Source organism: Phascolarctos cinereus, unplaced genomic scaffold (assembly GCF_003287225.1).
Source record: "Phascolarctos cinereus isolate Bilbo 61053 unplaced genomic scaffold, phaCin_HiC Scaffold_726;HRSCAF=1367, whole genome shotgun sequence".
Lineage (NCBI taxonomy): Eukaryota > Metazoa > Chordata > Mammalia > Diprotodontia > Phascolarctidae > Phascolarctos > Phascolarctos cinereus.
In genome coordinates, this window is record NW_027556098.1 from 185,666,623 (window position 1) to 185,680,443 (window position 13,821).

Below are 13,821 nucleotides of genomic sequence, written 5' to 3' on the forward strand. Positions count from 1 at the left end.
CAGGTCTCAGCTAGGTTCCCATCTTTCTGTAAGAAGTCTACTCGTTTCCCTTCCACTTCCCCCTGTGGCTACTTCCAATTAGCCCCTCATATGCCTTGTTGGTACATAGTTTGTGTGTGTCTCTCCCAGTAAAATCTGAGCTTCTTCAGGGCACGAACTCTTTTTGCCTATCTTTTGTATGTATGTATCCTCAGTTTTAGCGCAGTGCTTAGCACATTTTAAACAAATAATAATTATTGTTTATATAATGCTTATTGACTGACTGTCTACATACATTATGGCAAGTTGGTCATTCTTCCTTCCCCCAAGTGTTTTTTACTTGAGGTTCTTTGTGTTTTTATAATTTTTTCAACTGTTCATCATGATTGTCATATGTAAAGTTGAATATAAAATGAAATTTGGCATAAATCATAGTAACAAGTAACTAGTGGTATCTTTTGTAAATTTCCTATGTTCAGAGAATTAGTACTTTTCTAGTGGTAAAAGTTTACAAAGCCAAACAAAACTGATTATAAAATGTAATTTTCAAAATCAGTATTTTTAACCTTTCAATATAGAAAAAAAATCTGCAAATGAGGGAAGCTTCACTGATAGCAAAATATTACATTTAAAACAGCATAAATTTTTTTCCTCAAAATCATGTATGATCTTGGCCTTACAGAATTCTAATCTTCCTTGAAGTTTGTAATCATCATAATGTATAATTATGTTTCTTTCTTTTTGCAGTAAACTGTTGAAGACTGCTGCACAATTTCCACTCATAGTGGCCATTGGTGTGGTTGCCTTTGGGTCTACACACTTATACAGAGTGCCATACTTTGTAGTCATTCCTCTTTTACTCCATATGTTGTCGAGTATTTGATTTGAGAAATAGTAGGGGTACTTTGGCTGTTTAGGAAAGTAACAAGAAAGAAAAACACACAGATTCATCGACTTGGACTGCAGGATCGTTTGGAGAAGACAAGTCTATTTTTACAATATGAAAATTCAAAACTAGTTTTATAACCCCTGAGGAAAATATTTGAAGCATGATTTTGTTTTTGTGGTGTGGTATTTGTCTACTGATCATTTTGAAAAATGAACATAAGGAGTTTAATGACCAAAATCTTTCAGGATTTCAATTTCTGTGCATACAGTCTATTTGTTTTATGATACTTGTGATGTTTTTATAGTCTAGATTCAGTAGATACAGCATTGTTTGTATTGACATTACAAGCATTTTGTTCTTTCATTCAGTTTTTCTACTGAAATGTGTGTTCCTTTGTATTTACTATAGTTTGTATATTGAGAATTAAATCTTAAAGAGGTGGATGAAATTCATAATACCATAATTTCCTCAGAAAACAAAATACCAAGAATACTTTTTGATCTGTTTTGAAAAACCATGAGGTGTATTGTTAACATTCTTTTATGTTTGCAAGGTTATATACTCACTTTGAATTTTTCTTGGCCTTCTGACAAGATATTTTTCAGTAACCTTTTAAAATTGATTGTTAAAAGTATCAAGAGCTCAGAAGTTAAAGAAATAGTCTTTTGTTATTTGTCAAATGCTGACTATCATTTTGTATTCATGAATACCTTGAGTCTCCTAAATAATGCCAGTGTTTAGTCATAAGAAAACAATTTTTCATAGTTATTCACTTACTGGCATTGAAATAATTATTTCAATCTGTGCCTTCATCAAATCTAAGTTTGGCTCTTTGCAACTTTCGTCCATTGCTTCTTGTTCTGTCCTATGGGGCCATACAGAATAAGCCTAATCCATCTTTCACATTATGGCCCTTCAGATACTTGAACACACTTCTCCCTTCCCCTAGTGTTTTCTATTTTCTGGGCTAAACGTCTTCTGTTTCGTCAGTCAATCTTCATATTACGTAGACTTAGTGTCCTTGATTTTCCTGATTGCCCCACTCTGAACGCTGTCTAGTTTATTGATGTCCTCAAGTAGTGATGCCTGGAACTGGACACAGTGCTCCAGATGAGGTCAAGAATGGGCTAATGCGGAGAGACGATAACCTCTTTATTTCTGGAAACCATACTTGTCTTAATGCAGCCCAAGATCACTTGAGGCTTTTTAGGCAGCCACATCACACTGTTGACTCATGTTGTATTTGCAGCCCATGAAAACTTGTGGATCTTTTTCAGATAAACTTGTCTTTTTATTTCTGTCTCATCAGGTATTTGTGAAGTTGGGAGGGGAGGTTTGTACCCATTTGTAAAACTTTACATTTTTGTAGCCAGTAAAATACCTTCCAATGTCCATCTTATTAGATTCAGCCCATTGCTAGTCTGTCATTATATGGGATCCTGACTGTTGTCCACTCTGTTAGCTATCCCTCCCAACTTTGTGTCACCTGCAGATTTGATGAGCATGCCATCCATATCTTAATTTTTTAAATAATAATTTTCCCCCAATTACATATAAAGACAATTTTTAACATTCACTTTTCAAAAATTTTGAGTTCCAAATTTTCTCTCTCCTTCCCTCACTCCCCTCAAGACAGTAAGCAATTTGGTATAGGTTATACATGTTCAATTATGCAAAACCTATTACCGTCTTAGTCATGTTGTGAAAGAAGACACAGACCCAAAGGAAAAAAAAACATAAAAAAATACAGAAAGTGAAAAAATAATATACTTTGATCTGCATTCAGACTCTATCAGTTCTTTCTCTGGAGGCAGATAGTGTTTGTCTTGGATTATTGTATTGCTGAGAATAGCTAAGCTGTCCACAGTTGATCCTCATAGAGCATTGCTGTTACTGTATACAATGTTCTCCTGGTTCTGCTCACTCCATTTTGCATCAGTTCATATAAGTCCTCCTAGCTTTTCCTGAAACCATCCTGCTTGTCATTGCTTATAATACAAGAGTATTCTATCAAAATCATATACTACAACTTGTTCAGCCATTCCCCTACTGATGGGCATCCCTCAATTTCCAATTCTTTGTCACCACAAAAAGAATTGCTATAAATATTTTCATACATATAGGTCCTTTTTCCTTTTCTTTGATCTCTTTGGGATACAGACCTACTAGTGTTATTCCTGGATCAAAGGGTATGCACAGTTTTGTAGCCTTTTGGGTATAGTTCCAAATTGCTCTCCAGAATGGCTGGATTTGTTCACAGCTCCACCAATAGTGCATTAGTGTCCCAATTTTCCCATATCCCCAACATTTGTCATTTTTATTTTCTGTCATGTTAGTCACTCTGATAGGTGTGAGGTGGTACCTCAGAGTTCTTTTAATTCACATTTCTGTAATCAATAATGATTTATAGCATTTTTTCATATGACTATAGATAGCTTTAATTTCTTTAGCTGATAACTGCCTGTTCGTGTCTTTTGACCATTTTGACTAATGATTAGACCAATAATAAATTAGATTTTTATATTACATGATTTCATTATAGTATAACATAGTACATTTCATAATTGGGATAGAGACTGAACATTTGATTTCATTGATAAAGGGTACTTCCAGATGAGGAAATTCCTTCTACCAATGTAAGGCGATACCTTCTCCCCAGCTTATAGTTTGAAAGTTGCATAGGGTACTGGAGGTTAAGTAACTTGCCCAGAATAACGTAACCAGAAGTGGGACTTGAATCCAGATGTTCCTGGCTTCAAGTCCAGTTTTCTGTTCTTTGTGCCAAGTGGCCTCACATATTTTGTAGTGATGGTAAAGAAATATATATAAAGAGGATTATCAGAATCATAGATTATAGAGAAGTTTATCCTAAGACTTAAAAGTTCACAGTAACAAATGCTTACTTTATCAAATTAAATTTATTAAAGTTTTTAATAATAATCCACAATAAACAAAGATATATATATATATGCATCATAAAGAGAAATAGGGAATTATAAATATTCACTTAAATTGAATAATATTGGCCACTTATATGGACTGAATTCATAGGATCATGGTTTGACTGTCTAATGAAACTAGACAAATAGTTTCGTGTTTTCCATTTGCATCTAAGTAGATGCAAACTAAAAATGCTGGTCTGTTTAGATAAGTTTAGAAAATTATTTCTTCACATTTATATCTACAAATTGAGTATTTACTAAAATTCTAAATATTTCTATACCTTTGATGTAAATGCTTATTTAACTTAGTTACATAGAAAGTCAATTTAGTGGAAAGTACAAAAGAAAGATAATCAGGAGACGTAGAATCATGTGTTTAGAGCTGAACAGGCCTTAGAGGACACTGAGTTCAACTCTTCCTTTTATAGGTGAGGAAACTGAGGCATAGAGAGGTTAAATGAAATATGTTCTTGACTTAGGCCTGCTATTAACTTATTTGGCCTGTTCGTAACTTTTAAAAATATTGAATAAAACAGGGAAAGCTGAACTAAATACATGATATCTAAGTTTCTTTTCAGTTCAAAATTATATTCTATCTTGATTTGTTAATTTTTTTATCTTAATTTTTTTTTAATGAATTAGGGTACACTATTCTGCAGTATTTGAGGAATTCATCTAGGCTTATGAAGTTAATCGGGAAAAGGCATTGTGGAATGTCAGTCAACAAGCATTTATTTAGTGTACCTACCATATTCTAGGCACTGGGTATACACAGAAGGGTAAAAGGCATGCTTGGCTTTCACAGAACTAACAGTCTAATGAGGGAAATATGTAGGCAGCTGTGTACAAACAAGATATATAGAAGAATAAAATTGAGATAAATAATAGAGAGAAGGTAATAGCACTAAGGGGGATTTGGATCTTCACAGTAAGGACATATTAAAAGTATCTTTAGGAACTTTATACATGTAATCAAATTATACAAGAAAAAAGTTTTCCACAAGCAGAAAAACTATATATGTTTGTATGCATGCCTGCATACACGTGCATGTTCTTAGGTAAAAGTGAAATGATACTTTTACAAAGTAGAGTCAGTATTTTGCTTTGGAATCAGAAAATTACTTCCATCTTTTTGAACTGAGAGTACTACTTTGAAATCAGAAGACCTAATTTCAGATCCTGGCTATGCAACTTAATGCATGTATGAATCACAGTTTCCTCATCTGTAAAATGAGGGGTTGGAGTAAATGACTCCTGAGGTCCCTGCTAACTAGCTCTAATTCTTATGATCCTATGATTCCTTGCTTCAGAATTCCAGGCTGTTTTTCTAATTAAGCATTTAACACTTCATATCCTATATCATTCCGAGAACACATCAGACTCAAAATTCTAGCCTTATGTTCTTTTTAATTTATAATGATTATAAAGTAAGATTCAGTGATGCTAATTGTATCAAGCTAAAACATTTAAAAGTAGATATATGCCCAGATCTCAAAATTAATAATAATTTACTAAGGGTGGACTGATTTTCATTTGTAAATTAAGAAATTTTTAAAGAGAATATCTACTAAACAAAATTAATCATTGGAGGGGGAATAAATTCATCTAGAACGAGTAAAAAAAAAACCCACAAATGTCTAAAGCCATCACTGTTCTTTTCTAACATAGAAAATGATGACCCGTGTTTTGTTTTGTTTTCCAGATCTCTCTGTCTCTCTATTGCTTTCAACTCTTCTATTAGTGCTGAAAGGGAGGCTTTTTTCTTGATGTAAACCAGCATTATCAGTTCTTTTTATTTTTTTTTAATAATACCTAGCCTCCAGGTGATTATTGAGGGAGAGTTGCACATTTCCCTTCACTAACACTAAAGATGTTTCTGGGCACTCTACATTAGCAGCCAATAAGGGTGGTAGAAACAAGAACAAAAAGCAAGGGGACCATAGTTGCTGACTTGTTTGGATTGTCAGGGCCTACTGTATTTGAAACCTTGAATCCTGAACTCTGAATTCTTTCCTATATGAAATTATGGCACATGAACAGAGGCTAGCACTGACCTGGATCCTGCTTTGATGGACTAATTGCAAATAATTCTTATTCGTTAAAAACCCCTTTCTTCAGCAGTATTTGGTTAATGGAGCTCTAGTTACTGTATTTAAGTATTGATTGTAATGAGGCATCATTTTATTAATTCAGAAAAATCTTTGCTTTTAGTTCCCTGTATAAGTTTTCAAGATTCTGTCATAATTGGTAGCATATGACATTTTCAAAACTTGATTCATAAAAAGCATTGCAGTAACCACACAGTTCAAAGGAAAGACCAAAGCATCCTATGGTTGAAGAGGAAAATACCATATGAAAAAATATGATTGATCTAATAAAATCTTTTTGTTAAACTTGTTTCATTGAACTAGAAATGCAAATGTCTGGTTCTTTGTTCCTTATGAACTAAAGTATAAAGCTGTATAAGGTTTAGAGAGAAAATATTAGTGACCATAGGTTTCTCAAGATAGATTTGAAAGAATGAGGAACATTTCATTATAGGATGAACATAGACAATATACCTCAATTAAATGTGGAAGGAAAAATATTTATCACATCCTCTTTTAGTTTCTTCGCAGAGCTGTATCTTGATGATAGAATTTCATTTTTCTATGATCTTTTCATAACCTTGTTTGGCATGCTATATTGCCAGCAGTAATTATGTTTTGAAATGCCAGATCACAGATTAAATTGCTGATGACTTTTTATAGGACTTGATAGATAACCAAGTCACAACGTGTCTTTATTCTGTAACTTCTAACTTTGAACATTTGTGAAGAACTTTGTTGATTTATTTTGTTTGGGCCGATGAAAATTTGCTTCTGAAAACACTGAGAATAGCATTTTATAGGTTTATATTTGCCCTTTTTTTAAGTTACTTTGATTTTTAGTATTTATATGGTAACATAATTAGTAAAAAAATTATTGATATGTTCCAAGGCCTCAAAAGGGCACATTTTATATTTTACATTACACTTGTTCTGTGTCATATCAGATTTTTAAAAATCTTTTTGTAAGGAAAAATGATAGGTTTTTTTTTTAAAGTTTGAGCATAAAGCACTGAACTGGAAATTATTGAACAGTATTCGTAAATTTAGAATGCACTTTTGCCACCAAAGCTACATCCAACTGCAATATACCTCTGGGTTCTTGTGCCAGTGAACTATATTTAGCAAACAAATGCGTATTGGGATGAAGCAAAAACAATTTTTCACATTTTTAAGCTAGCACTTATAATAATAAATATGTAATTGGCAAAAGCTTGTACTTTGTACCTTTGTTTTTCTATATGTTTAAAGATTTTAGAATAGTATCACAGCTTTATTTGATTTCTGAAATAGTGGTATCTGGTTCTTCATTTGAAGTAGCTAATTTACATTATTTGATGTTAATTTGCCTTAATTTTTATATTGCTTGATCTTTTTGTTGTCAATAAAAGTGTCCCTCATTTAATGGAAAACACCAATAGTTCCAGGGAACTTCGCTGTAAAGCAGATTTGGTTTATTGGTTACAATTTTTCCAAAAAGCATTTGACTGCCAAGATAATGGTAAATGTGCTATGTTAAGGGGAAAAAACCACAAAAATTTAGAATTGGACTTTATAGGTATCCCCCTTGTTCTACAGATATTAAAACTGTTGTCCCAAGAGAAAAAGTGACATGTAGTCATTCACCTTGGGAGCAGTTCACTTTTTACATTTGAGGTTAACCATAATGACTCTGCCAGCAGTTCAAATTGCACATGCTCCCAAGGCAACATCAGTCATTCAGTTCAGGAAGCATTTCTTGAAGCAGCTACCATGCATTAGGCACTGTGCCAGATTCTGGAGAATGCAAAAACAAAAAGGAAAACTCCTCCTGGGTCCCTTCCAGCCCTTAAGAGTCTTTGGCTCCGGCACCACTATGAAGGAAACTTGACACAAAGAACCTACTAGATGTACTCAAATAAAACTTTAATTTTTTTAAAATATCAAAGTTAAGGGAAAATCAGGATGCCACATCAACCATGCTAACATAATAATTCTACTGTTGTATTTAATTCACAAAATAGAATTACTAAAACTGAAAATGTACAAGTCATACTTTGCCTCCAATGTCACCCTATAGATGTAGTAGATTCGCCTTTATGACAAGCTCTAACACTGCTGACTTCTCGTGTCAGGCAATCTTGCCTTATTTTTTTTCTACTCTTACATCATGTGACTTCACTGGCTTCTCACTGCCTGCTAATACTTGTACAATTGAAAGTTCGACAAGGTTTTGTGCTAAGAGTGACTGACTGGGAGTTAGAGACCTCTTGCCGTATTCCTGGCCCTGTCCATAACCTAGCTGCATGACCTTAACTTGTCTTAATTGCAGAACTCTCTAGGCCTTGGTTTCATCATGTAGAAAATGCAGGGGGTTGGACTAGGTGATTCCCTAAAAATCCTTTATAGCTATTGTATTTGATTCTATACCTTGTCTGACAGCTACTTCAACAACAGTTAGTAGATTATGCATAATTGTTTGTTTAATTGAAAAATTGCTGCTATCCTCAGGATAGTATTAATTGGGTTCAGCAACATGCTAAACATTGTTGAATTTAAGCAAGTGCTATAGTTTCTCTGTTATGCACAGATTGCTCAATAGTTATTAGTGGCAGCAAGGACCATGTGGAAGTAAAGAAACTATAAATTCAGTAGATGATGTTGCCGTTTCATTAATTCTTAAAGTGCTTTGCAAATTTTAAACACTATAGAAATTAATGTTAACATCTGTTAAGTGGGAAATGTATGTATTTCACGTATTTATGTTTTGTACATGTTCAAAAGTATATTTTTAAAGTTCCAAACTTTCCCATAGTGGATTTTTTTAATGTATTGTAAATTTGGCAGTCATACAGTTAGATTTTTTTAAAAAATGCAGCTCTAAATGTTTTATTTTAAATATAAGCTATTATTTCTAATATAGTTTTAGAACAATAAGAATTTGACATTTCACTAATTATAAATGTGGCAAAATACATCGGTCAGTATGACCTGTACTCATAGGGAAACCAGGCCAAAACTGAGCTTATGTTCTCACTGTGACCTTGGATTTCTAGTCTTATAGGGCAAAATAGACTCTGCCTTAAAACAGTGAAGAAGAATGCCCTATGGTTTTTTGGAAACTGTAGGTTTCGCTATGAACATTCATCTCAAATTGGCCAAAAATCTTTTTCTTCAAGGTCAGTGAAATAGGGCTTTAAAAATATAAGCTACTCATTTCCTTTGTATTTGGGGAACTCCCTTACTTTCTAGACATTTCATTTAAAATTCAAATGAACAGTTATAATACAAAGAAATAGGAAATTGATGACACTAAATTATTAAATTCTAATTTTGAAACAGTTGGAAGCATCTATGCCCTTGCCTTTACATGTGAAAATCTGAATGTTAACATGTAATTGTTGTCTTAAAGATCCAGCAGTCATGCATTTCTTCCCAGGTTTTACCTTGGCCAGGGACCTCTCCCCACAAAGTGTTTAGAAGCATGTGGTGTGGGAGCATTTAAATGTACTTCAAATTAAAAAAAAAAAACTTGAGTGATTTATTTTTAATCCATTAAACCTATATGCCTAATGTACCTGTTTTGAGGTTCTTTTCCCTCTCCACCTCAATTACCAAGACTGAATAGATTTTTTTTAATCAAAAAATTATATGTATGTATTCCTAAGACAATAGATGTGATTCCTGTTTGAACTCCAAGTTGTGTTTTGATCTGTATTCTTAATTGAAATTTCCCCATATTTGTGGACTTGATGGGCTGGTTCATTCAAAGTTGTTTTTTAATTCATCTCTTTTCATACTAAATTTCTGTTCTCACTGATTTTTACTGAATGATAAGATTCTCCGAAAGTCTCTAGAGATTATACCTTTGACTAAATTGAGATGGAAGCAGAGAAAATGGAAAGTAATAGAAGAAATTCATTCCCAGGCCCAGTGCTGTCCCATATCAGGCTTTCATACTTTAAAGTTAGGCTCAAAGAGAGGCTGTATGTAATGATGAGATATGAGATATAGAAATCTTTTTGCAGATAATGTTCATGTACAGACCATGTAGTGCATAGTAACTGAACTATGCTGTACACTCACTCCCATTCAGTGCAAAGGGTTACTATATCATAGTAAAACTACTAAATTATGTAACATGGACTGAAAAGAGAACTGTCTTCCAAGTCTTGGAACATGGACGTGCATGCTTTTCTTCAGAACTTTGTACAGTGTTTGTTGTGCTAAAGACACATTTGTGTGCACTTGTTTTGTATGGTATAATTAACATTATTATATCTGACTCGTAATTCACAAAAAGTGCTACTTACCCATGCTCTATATAGAGTGTTGTAAATGGTTTTTTTTACCTTGTTTCAACTCTCTGCTATTAGGTGTAGGGTGTAGTGCGTGAATACTTCAGTCCTTGCTCAGGTATTAATGTGTAGCAGTTTTTGGTGCTTTCTTTTTAACCCATCATATTCAATGTTTTAATGTTCAACAATAAATTTGATGAAAAAGAGACTCTAGTGTGTAAGTGGCATTAATTACAACCTCTCTTCCTAAAGATCCTTGGTGCCAGATTTAAAGTAGACTGGATTTTTTTCCCCAAACCTAACAATTTGGAACATTAGTAACATGGAATACAATGACCAACACGTTATAGGCAATACAATAGTAAATAAAATTACAGAAAGGATGTGCTGTGCCTATGAGATATCAAATCAACTTTTAGAAGGGAAGCAGATGTTTATTTCTCAAAATCTGAAGAAAACCAACTTTACCTTAATTTTTATCATGTTTCAGTAAAAGGTTTTAAGTAAGCCATAAATGGGGGAGGGGAAAATTCACCACTAAATTAGCCCTCTATTTGGACTGAGAATAATAACGAAGGGAGGGCACATATCTAAAATAAATTAAAACTTACCATTCAGGAACAGCTAGGGGGCATAAGAACAGTGTTAGAACACTTGCCCTTGTGACTAGATCGAGACAAGAAAGGGCTAGGAGGATTCAGGGAAGACAAGTTTGCCTGTTGGTCTGAGCTACCACTGCTGATGAGCAGGCCCTATTTCTTCTAGCAACAAGACTAGCCAACCACCTTTTACTGAAACAAAGCATGCATGTAAATCTCCTTATATAGTAGGTTACAATCTTCCATTCTGAAAAAGGATGATTTAATTATAACATGCATATTGCCAGTAGCACATACACACCGTCACTGTCACACACGGCTAAGGAAAAAGTTCCTGAGATAACTTTAATTTTAAATTACGATAACTTGTAGTCACAGGCTCCCCTGAATGTTAAAAATCCTAAGGGATTATGAAAGGTAGGTAGGTATAGAAAATGAAACACTGGACTAGGAGTCAAGCCACTAACTAGCTGTGCGAACTTGGGTAAGTTCCCTAACTTGCCTCATCTGTAAAATAAGGGATTGGAATAGGTGGTCTCTGAGGCCTCTTCCAATGCTAAAAGGACTATAATTTATAGATGATGACAATAGCTAACATTTATGTAGCACTTACTATGTGCCAGACACTGCGCTAAGTGCTTTGCAGTGATCACAACAAGCCCGGGAGATAGGTACTATTATTATCCACATTTTACAGTTGAGGAAACTGAGGCAAAGATTAAGTAACTTGCCCAGGGTCACATAGGTAATAAGTGAGATTGCATCTCAGCTCGGGTCTTCACAAATTATTCATTCCTTAAGTGGTTCCAAAAGTTATTCCTTAAAGTATGTTATTGTAACAGTTGTAATGTCCAACTGAAAATGTCTCGAAACCATGATTGATGGTGTACCAATGTGCTGCTCTGATCACTGTACCTTAAGAAAGACAAGCAGAGCCATTCGTTGAAAAGCAGCTATTGTGCAGAGGCCGGTAGGGGGTGCAATGGTTAGAGTCAGGAAGATCAGCATTCAAGTCCGGCCTCAAATACTTACCAGCTGTGTAACCCTGGACAAATTACTTAATCTCTCTTTGCCTCAGTTTCCTCAACTGTAAAATGGGATGATAACAGCACCCTGGAACATAGAAGGCGCTTTATAAATGTTACTCCCTTTCCCCTTCCACCAGGAGGACACACTAAGACTTCTCCATCTATAAAAACCAAATAGAATCCTAAAATATTGAAGGGCCATTGTGGATAGAGTGACCATAGATATGTTTAATAGCTATTCAGCCCTTAAAGTTGGAAATTTTAAAGGTTTCTTTTTTTTTTTTTAAACTGTAGTACATGTATGGAACTCATTGCCTCCAAGAGTCAGGAATGGGGAACAAATGCTAAAATACGTATACTTCTGGTTATGGCAAATTGAGAAGGGACAAAGGGGATATAAAAGACCAGAGGAAGGAAAAGACAGTAGGAAAGAAGACACATAGATACTGGGGGAAAGGAAAGTAGAGATAGAGACAAAAGCATTGAGAGGTTAACATCTCCAAAATGACCATGTTGTTGGGAATTAAATTGTTCTCACATATTCTGTTCATGGACCATAAGACTAAGAGAAAATTGTCATTATGAATCATCGAATATTAGAGAAGGGCCTTTAGAAATAGTTTGATATAATCCTTTCATTTTTATCAACACTTTTGAAATGATGATTACTATGTATAATTAAGAAATGACTCTGAAGGAAATATCTGTTATCAGCACCAAGACAATGTGATATACTCCTGACGGGCATTGTGGGTGAGAAATAGTGTGACCTCTTTGTGTCAAGGTGGAAGGCTAGAGGTTCACCACCCTAGGAACACAGGCTGAAAATGGAAATAGCTACTGCTGAATTAATTAGTCACTGCCTATCGTAATTGTTAGCATCTTTTAAGCAGAAGAGAATTTTAATATTCTTAGAATGTTACTATTTGAAGAGAGGCGTTATACACACTTTTTTTTCACTTGGGAGAGTCAACATTAATTGGCTTAAATTTAAGGCTTAAACTTACCCAACTGATAAAGGAAGCTCCTTGATGGCCCTCCAGCAACTAAAATAGACCACATTATTTACCGTCTCTAGAATAGGAGTCCTCAACCTAGGGTCTGTTTAAAATATTTTGATAGCTGCATTTCAATATAGTTGGTTTCTTTGATAATCTTTTGTATTCTATTTTTGAGTTTAAAAATATTATTTGGAGGGGGGGTGGAATTGGCTTCACCAGACTGCCAAAGGGTTCCATTGTACAAAAGAAGGTTAAGAAGGTCCTCAGCACTCAAAATTGTGAATAATCCAAAGGTAGAAGGGAATGATCCAAAGGTGCATGGAGTGCATAAACACACTGCACCATATTTCCCAAATGACTTAATGAATGCCATGGAACAGTTATATGACCAGAAAAATAAGTGGGCCTTTTAGGTGGAGGGGAAAAGGATTACGTGAGCAGCCCAAATGCTGCACTGGTACCTATGAAATGTAAAAAGGCCAAGAAGAAGGCCTCTAGCACATTCAGGAGATCTTTGTGGAGGATCTATGAGACACCACGGACACGAATAGTACAATGGGGTAAGGCACAGGTGGGCTGCAATCAGCAAGGTTCAGGGATTACCCACGTTGATGAAATCGCAGAGCCATTGAAATAGAAAGCTTTTTTTCTTGAAAGGAAATGAAAACCTGAGAGACATAGTTTCTGGGTAATGAATAATCAATTTGTTAATTAGGTTAGCAAATAATAAATCAATAACTAGTGATCTTTCTCGGCAACTAAAGACAAGTAATGGAGATACTGAAGGCCTTAATGTACTTTTAGAAAAGGAGATGCCCCTGACAGGTGAAAATCAACCCTGATTAGTGAAAATTAATGAGGGGGTGGACTTTCAAATGAGGATATGGGCTGAAAGCCTTCAGCTCCTCCTGCTGAGAATGTGGCTTGATCATGAGACGCAACCACCTCCAGCAATTTGGACAAAGAAATCACTGTGGTTGGTTTTCTCCTTCATGAGGCTGAATTACCTTAAATTCCAA

General features: G+C 34.7%; 1 protein-coding gene across 1 annotated transcript in view; it reads left to right on the plus strand.

Annotated features, from left to right (window-relative positions):
- Positions 1–10,382, plus strand: part of PGAP1 (post-GPI attachment to proteins inositol deacylase 1) — a 98,943-nt gene extending 88,561 nt beyond the window's left edge. Inside the window, exon 27 of the mRNA XM_020993603.2 lies at positions 727–10,382. Coding sequence (XP_020849262.1) covers positions 727–862 — 136 coding nt within the window. The 3' untranslated portion in view covers positions 863–10,382. The remainder of the gene's footprint in view (positions 1–726) is intronic.
- Positions 10,383–13,821: the final 3,439 nt, after the last annotated feature.